Here is an 8599-nt window from a genome sequence, read left to right as displayed (position 1 = left end):
TTACTTTTGACAGTAGTCTGGGCTTCAGGGTTGATGTAATTGTGCTGAGACTTACCATTGCATAAATGAAAATACAAAAATCAAACCTCCACGGAAGGAAAAAAAAAACAAAATCACACAAATTCTTCCTCCTAGAGGTAATTACATAATTACATAATTAGGCATTTTGAAAGAGCATGATACAGAACAATTACATGATGCTCTTTCATTGTAAAGACATCTTGGACACATCAAAAGCAAATATTTATGGTATCAAGCTTTGGAAAAACAGGACAGAAAGTGAGGAAACAGGAAAGACACGAATTTTGAACCCAAGCATTGAATATCAATGAATATATTTTCAAATTTATACTTGTAGGTATACATTTTCAGTATGTGCATGTCAAATAATGTAATATTCTCTCAAGAATTAACCATAAATGAAATATTGAAAATAAATATGCATCTTCTTGCGTGTAGCCATCATTATTTACCCTCAAGTTGGACCTCTACATCGTCAACATGAGAGACCTGGAGCCATCAGAAAGGCTTCGTTGTCTTCTCCAATCCCCCTTGAGTCAACTACAAAATAGAGGGAAGATGAAAGGTCAAACCTTAAGAAAGTAAGCTAGTCTTAAACTTAAAGAGTGTTCACTGCATCAACTCTGTCTTTTTCTAAGTAAAACTGAAAAGATTATTTGATGCCATTATAGCCTTTATAGTTTTATCAAGTATCCATGCACCTGAGCTCATGACAAACTTATAACTCCCATCTTCTATACCAGCTCCTAACGCTGGGATTGACAGCTGTGTTCTGGGGGGAGCGTGATGAATAATTTGTGGGCAGAAAGCGCTGCAGGCAGGCGGACAATTCTGAGACAAAAGTAATAAAATGGTGAAGTCAACAGCTTCATGAACTATTTATCTTTCTGGAACCGAGATATCCTCCTTCAGTCTCATCCTGTGCTGTTCTACCCTAGCCATCTCACTTGTCAAAGCCCACAGCAGTCCAGGCTTTATTGAAACTTTGATTCAGTTTCTCAAGTTGTCACTTTCTAAGGACTGTGTGCAATAACAGAGACAGGTTATTGGGGAGAAGAACAGAGAAAGGGAATAATGAAAAAAGGAACCTTTACTGGAAAGAAAAAAAGCTAAGAAACCCCAAAGTAGAGTGTGATCTGAGATTGGAGGAAGCACAGAAGTTGACAATGATCAATAACATTAATATGGCTGCTGCACACAGTCTGCTTCAGGCCGATTAACTATCTGCTGCTGAGAAGGACAATAGACAATAGTGACAGGTTAAAGCTACTGTGTGGTATTTAGTCTTCAAAAGTATTTGAAGGCTTGAGGTTTGCCAAGAGTAATGCAACTTGTCAATTATGGCTTAAGAGTTAGCATAACACAGTGATATGTCAGGAAGTATGCATTTATACCAAACAGTTCACATTGAACTGCCAACTCCCCCTGGAAAATGTGTTGACTGTTTTCTGAAGTTTTTATTTGTTTGTTTGTTTTTTCGTCTACTACTTTGAGTGATGCAAAAACTGAATGTGGAGCAACGTCTTCAAGTATCTGCGCTCTGCAATAATAACACCACAGAAATGTTTCTACTACTGGATACGAAACCTTACACAGTAATTTAAGAGCACAAAATTCAGCACACATCTTGAGCCCCTACTATATAATCTTCTGCATGTGGACGTTCTTGCTATTAACTAAACTAATGCACTTTACCCTAACTCTATAATTAGGGACGCAAAAAATATAACAGGCCAAAAATTGGAAATTTTAAACACCTGCTTATAACGCAAAACCAAATTGCCTTCATTGACTTAACAGGCATAGCATGTATACAATCCGGTACAGTAGGTGGCAGTATGCACTTCTGATGGTTTGCAATCTGCCAATAAACACAGAGAAGAGGAATGAGAGGAACAAGCCAGCAAGCTAACCAAAACCAAACACGGTCCCCTTAAAGTGGACCAAAAAGTGCACCAACAGAAAAGGCACACAGTGCTTTTTGCTGTCACATTGCAATTTCATTTGAAAGAGGGTCCAGTTCTCTTTCCTGTCCTCTTCAGCTCTGAGGAGGCCTCAGTCATCTTTCTTACCACACTATAGGAACTCTCAGACATTTACTGCTTTGGATTATGGGTAACTGTCATTTGGAACAAGATGGCAGCTACTAATTAGTATTTATAGCATTTTTGTGTGTTGTAAATAGCTGCTGCTTGATACATTCCTCGTTCCATATTCGTAACAGAGCTGTTGTTTACTCCTCAGTCCCTACAACACCTCATCCTCCTCCCCCACTTGCCATCTTTTCATCTGCCACATTTTTGTTTTTTGAATGCAATGTCATGTGAGCTACCTATTTTAACCCTTAACAGGCCCTTAAAGGGCTAATATACTGTGGAAAGATGGTAAAGTAAACATGGAGCCCTTTTTGTTCATAACACACAGGTTAAGTGAACTGCTCCACAGTCTTGAAGAGTTTGTTTGAATGGCTGAAAGGGTGAAAGTGTGAAAACACCCCAGCCCTCCAAACATGTCCTTGTTGGGGTGGACCTTTTTTAGAGTTTCATAAAACAAGTTCAAATAGACTATATGGACATATGTATCCAGACAGAACTCTTAATGGTGCTTTTTTCTCAGCGTTTGGACTAGGCCCCTCATTTCCAGTGAAGGGAAATTTTCATGCTTCAGCATACCAAGATATTTTGGACAATGTTATGTTTCCAACTTTGTGGCAACAGTTTGGGGAAGGCCCTTTTCTATTCCAGCCTGATTGTGCCCCAGTGCACAAAGAAAAGCTCCATAAAGAGATGGATGGATGAGTCTGGTAAGGAATAATTTGACTGGCCCACACAGACTCCTCAACCCCATCCAGCACCTTTGGGATGAACTGAAACAGAGAGTGCAAGCCAGGCCTTTTTGTCCAACACCACTGCCTGACCTCACAAATGCTCGACTGCATAAACGGGTAAAAATCCCTACAGAAACACAAAATCTTGTGGAAAGCCTTCCCAGAAGAGTGGAAGCTGTAATAGCTGCAAAACTGTGTATATATTTAGAATGCATTAATGTCATTAAACCCTCTGTTGACCCTCAAGTGTCCCAGTACTTTTTTCAATATTGTGTACATGTTTAGCAGGGCTTTTGAAAGGAGGAAGAAAGTCTACTAGTTTTAACATAACAAAATTCATTAGAGCTATATTAAATTATTCATTCATTATTCATCTTCACTTTTCTTACCTTCCAGTGAAATTATAAGTAAATGTAAATGACTGCATTTCATTTAGGTGTATCAGTGTCAAGGAACAGGTGAAACTATTTTTTAATGATTATGTTTACCCCAGTCTTCCCAGTAAAGCGTAGCATGCCAAATACCAAAGCCTTTCAACTAGCTCATCTAAATGGAATGCTCCACTCATTATGATATTAATTACACATTTTCCTGTATTGACATGCCAAAATGTCTGCTGTGATAAAGAAAAAGATAAGTATTTTTGCAATTTACAGAGACAGACAAGTGCAGCGCAGCAATAATTAACATGATTAGTTAGACCTGTCCTTTTCCTGCCATAACGAGTCAAAATGTCTGCTGTGACGTCGACCTGTTGTTTAAGCTAGCGTTTGTTTTAGTGTTTCTTGACATATTTTAATTATGAATAAGTCAGCCTTTCATTTTAATTTTTTCGAAAAGAATGAATGTCACTGTCGTGACTGCATTTACAACTCTATACTGACTGACAGCACATAACGTTAACAAAGCTTGAAGTTCTGCATCCACTTATACACCACACACATTTTTTTCTGCTTGTCACGTTAGCGTTATTAGGCATAGTTAGTTAAACACTTAGCTAGGTATCATAAAAGTTACCTCAAAAAACTAATAATATTGGCTGTACCTTAAAACTTATATCAAAGTCCGTGGGACGTAGCTCTCAGGAGGTAGGTTGGGTCGTCGGTTTATAGCGAGGTTGTGGTTTGAACCCTGGTCAATGTCCACGTCGAGGTGTCCGTGAGCAAAACATGCAACACAAAGTTGCTTCTGGTGACCAAACCGATTCCTCGTCCATTTAACTCTTGCAAACTCTCCCACCCTGCCAAAAAAATGCAACTAAATTATTTCCCATTAATATAATGTAATACATCAAGTAGGACAATATACAGTGTGTGACCCTAAATAAGATGTTCCACAAACTTCCTCAGCCTTAAAATTTTACCTGTTAGAAACCGAAATACATTGTCTGTTATTGAGGATCCTTTTCACTATCCTTACATTGCAGGTCAGTCACTGGTCTGCTTTAAGGAAAAAGGATTTTGCATTCTGTTTCACTCAACATTTTCGTTTTCTGGAAAATAAATATATTTGCATCTCTGTAGGCTCTTAATTTCATTTATACGTTTGTTAAAATTACACAAATTCACACAAAATATATTAGATTTGCTATAATTAACAAGGCTTTCCCTGAGGCAAGAAGGCATATCTCAGCTTTTGAGGGAGCCTGTAAAATGAATTCTTGCCACAGCTGTGTAAACACTTGTTAGGTTCATTTAGGTCTGATGACCATTTTGTTATTTATATATCCAGGAAAGTGCATGTTAATTACAATCTGATCTCCCACTACCAGTGTAAATTTAAATCCACATTTGAATGAACATAGACTGATATACTTGGCTTCTCGGAATATCAGTAAACTGTCCCCACGATCAAGGACGAGTATGAAACATCCCTGTTTTTCATGTATCACTTGGCCTTTAGTTTTGACCCGTCTCAAGCTTTTAACAAGACCAAAGCGAAAATGGAGAGCCCCCTGTAGTAGCGCTATCAGCAAGTTGACCCCCAGTTGAGCAGAGCCACTTCCATGACTTCTTCTTAAGAGTGAGTAATGTACTGTAACTGGGATGACTCTCCTCTGAATGCCCTTTCGCAGTTTCACCCTCTTCTGGGTCCTGCTTGGACTGGTCTGAGTTGAACCCTTCATACAAGGCATCAGGAAACACAGGAAGTTTATTAAACATTAAATTCAGTCCAAAGCTTTTTTTCATGTGAGAGAGCGGATGGGAGCTCTACTGCTGGTGATAATTTCATGTACATGTAACTTTCCTTTAAATGCTGTAATCCAGAAAAAAAAGTATTATTTCCTTTTGTACAAAGTACTGCTCAGCAACATAATTTAAATGGCAGAAAAATATTAAAAATGTATGCTAACTTTCCAATTAAGAAATAATCATGAAATATGTGCATTTCCCACTCCTGTACCTGAAAAACACCAGCTGCCATTTCTTTTCTTTTGGGAAAACTGCAAAGCAAAACTAAAACAAAATTGTTTCCAACAGTAAGTAAAAGTTAGCATATTTTTGGTGTAATGACCCTTAACAACATAGTTCATCATTTCATTTGCATGTAATACAACAGAATTGGATACACTATTCATACAACTGCTCTTTGCATCACTGAGAAGTGGTTTTCTTCTACCTTTTCTTTGCATGTCAGATTATGTCTGGCTACCTGCGAGCAGATGTGGACACGCATGTGTTTGTAAGTGTTCTGAACTGAATGAAATGTGAAGGTGAGTCAGCGGGGAGCTGCTGTTCGAATGAGCAGGATTGATGTGCTCACAGCAGACGGGCTCAGATCCATCATCGGCTTGTCTAAATTGTGCTCCCGGGTTTATTCAGTGTGGAGTATACCTGCAGTATAGTGCCCTTTACAAGTCTCTGCGGCACAGGAGGCCACTGCAGAGAGGTCATTGTAGTAGCTTTATTCACACATGAATGCACACACTAGCAGTACACGAACACACACACGCACAACACATACTGTTGCTGAGCAGACCTGTGCAGAGGGCTAAATTAGGAACAAAGCTGTAATACCGGGGTGTTACTGGAACAGATTCGTTGAATACTGAGCCTCAGACAGACCAGCTGTATGTCTAGACGCTGTTGCTTAGCACAACAGGACAGATGTAGCACTCTTACATTTTTACTTTCAAGAAATACTGTGTACACCAAATGTTTTTGTGTGTGTAGGCACCCTATTGTAGCTGCACAGAAATGTTGCATTATTAACAAACATCAAAGTTACCAAAAAGCTAACATTGTTTTAAGAAGAATGGCAAGGAGGGGCTATTTTCTTTTTTGTTGACTCATATTTTATTTCTCAGTTATGCGTTGGTAGAAGTGGAAGAAACATATTTAACCTTGTCTGTTTGTTGGGAAATGAGTGTGTTGACATAGTTGTTGCTGCACTTTCAAGACTATCATGTGTTGTCCCTCAAAATGCAATGACTGATGCTAGTTCAGGGCTTTAAATCGGCTTCCACGCACCCTTGAGGCTCAATGTCAGCCAACACATTTCTGTGCAGAGGAGAAAAAAAAAAAAAAAGGCCTCCGGTCTTAGCCTGAATCAGTGCTGTCACTAAAGATGAAGCTGTGGCAGTCCACATGTATTATATATTAATAGTACATGTTTCAGTGACTGGTTTGTATCAAGATCGGGTAAAGAGACTGATAACTACACTGTGGCTCGAGCAGACATTTTTTAAAATTCTCATATCAAACATGCAGTAGCTACTGAAGTTCATTCATATCTCAACCATCCACTCTGAGGCTTTAAAAACACATATACAAATGGAAATCAATAGCTACTTGAATAGCTGTAATCATCCTAAACATTAAGTCGTTACATTTAAGTCAAGCGATGTCAGTCAGATGTTTGCTTCCAGCGGCATCACGGGGTCATTGATCCCTGATGGTATTAAGAGATTAAAAGGTTCCCCTGTCCTCCCCGTGTTGTTGACAAGCGTTTTGACTCATTACGGCCATTAGCATTAAGCTGGCTCATCAATAAGCACTTGGCCGATCCATCAGTCTTCCACAGATGTAGCCCAGGGGACGCCGCCACAGGTCCCTGCCAGCTCCAAGAGCTGCCTCATGGGCACCCTTGATCTGTTAGTCACCATGTGCAAGCACACACGCACGCGCACACACACACACACACACACACACACACACAAACACCTGCCCTGGTGTTTGCCTGACAGGGAGGATTCAAGTGTCACTGCGTGCCTCACTTCGTTAAAGTTCTTTGTTGATGCTGCCGCAAGTGTTGTGCCAGTGTAACCACTTCTGCTTGTCAGCATGTTAGTGTTTGTCAGCACACTCTTGTTTGTCATTTTGTTTCGCGTTGATCACTGGGGCCTTGCATGTGTGTGTGTGTGTGTGTGGGTGCACATGCGTGGGAGAGAGAAAGCGCAGAGAGTCTGAAGTTTTCTGTATCCGTCAACTTTAGTAATGTCTCTTACAGTATCTTCATTTATGTATGCCATGTCGGTGTCGGTATGTGTGTGTGTGACTGTGTAAGTGTCGGGTAAGGCAGTGTCAGTGTCAGTCAACTCGAGACTGTGCAGTGTCAATGTGTGACAGCCAGCTGTAGTCTGACGTGATAGTGTGCCACAGTGAATGACAATGTCTCAACTTAGAAAAGTGTGGAGTGTGGAAGAGACAGAGCAAAAAAAAAAAAAAAAAGAGGAAAAAAGGATATATGTTAGAGGGTGTTACAGTTCATCATGGAGGGCTTCTCCTTCTGCATGGTCCAGAGCTCCCATCAGCAGCAGGGCTCCAGTAGCATTGTCTCGAACAAAGATGATGAAGGGGTGATCGGCGTAGAACATCTTGGGCTTTTCTACGTTCTCCTCCTCCAGCTCTCCTTTTCCAGCTTGAGCAGTCAACTCCATCGAGGCCCACTGGAGGACTGCGCTCAGGTGGAGTTTCCCCTTGCTCTTGTCTGACACCCCAGAGAAATCGGCCACTTTCTGGTCCCAGGCATCAGTCAAGCCCAGAGCAGACAACTGTTTCTGGAATCAAAAAATACAGAGTGACAGAATTCACGAATTGCCTTGAATTCAGCTCTCGCAAAGTTTGCGTATGAGACGTCCCGTATGTCTACGTCAACAAGCAGCTGCCAGGACACTGATCAATTATGCACGCAAGAGGACCGAACAACGAGTGGGAGGGAAAGCATATTTTAAAATTTCATGATGCTGTGACCTTCAGAGGTTGGGAGACATGCACTGCGCTCCACAAACCTCACTAGATGATTAACACAAACATAAACATACCCTCCAAAACAGTTAATAAGCAGCTTTTCTGAAGAAGTTTTTCCCACCATGTTTATCTACTTTCTATACCAAAATTTTGAGATGGGATGGAGGCTGACAGTTGCCCTTGTTGTGAGCTGGCAGAACAAAGTGGGCGACAGGCAGAGAGGAGACGGAAGGAGGAAGCAGAGGATGAATAATTTAAGAGTGATGCCCCATGACCTCAGCACCTCCTTTGTTTTGCCTCTGATATGAATTCCACAGAAAGTCGTCGTCATGACAGGTAGTTTATCCTCCCATGGCAGAGGGCCACTCACAGTGACAGGCTTCTCCAGGGGCCAGATGAGAGCATGTGTGGGTGTGAGTGTGCCACAGTGTGGACTTTGTGTGTGGATGTGCGGAAGGCCGCGTCTGGAAGAGAAGTTGCAGAGCAGCGCGAGTGGGTGAAAATCTTGTTTTCATTCAATCATTGTTCAGACTTTAGCTGATTAAACTGAAGAACACAAAAT

At 40.8% G+C, this 8599-nt stretch overlaps 1 protein-coding gene across 5 annotated transcripts in view; it reads right to left on the bottom strand.

Annotated features, from left to right (window-relative positions):
* Window positions 1-6125: 6125 nt before the first annotated feature.
* The window catches only part of serpinh2 (serine (or cysteine) peptidase inhibitor, clade H, member 2), a 100438-nt gene continuing 97964 nt past the window's right edge, over window positions 6126-8599 (bottom strand). For all 5 annotated transcript variants that reach the window (XM_046380678.1, XM_046380675.1, XM_046380677.1 and 2 more), the window contains one exon: window positions 6126-7847. In XM_046380678.1, the coding sequence (XP_046236634.1) occupies window positions 7548-7847 (300 nt within the window). In that variant the 3' untranslated portion in view covers window positions 6126-7547. The remainder of the gene's footprint in view (window positions 7848-8599) is intronic.

This window comes from Scatophagus argus, chromosome 23 (genome assembly GCF_020382885.2).
Source record: "Scatophagus argus isolate fScaArg1 chromosome 23, fScaArg1.pri, whole genome shotgun sequence".
Classification (NCBI taxonomy): Eukaryota; Metazoa; Chordata; class Actinopteri; family Scatophagidae; genus Scatophagus; species Scatophagus argus.
The sequence above is the reverse complement of the archived record's forward strand: the minus strand, read 5'-3'. Positions and strand labels throughout refer to the sequence as shown.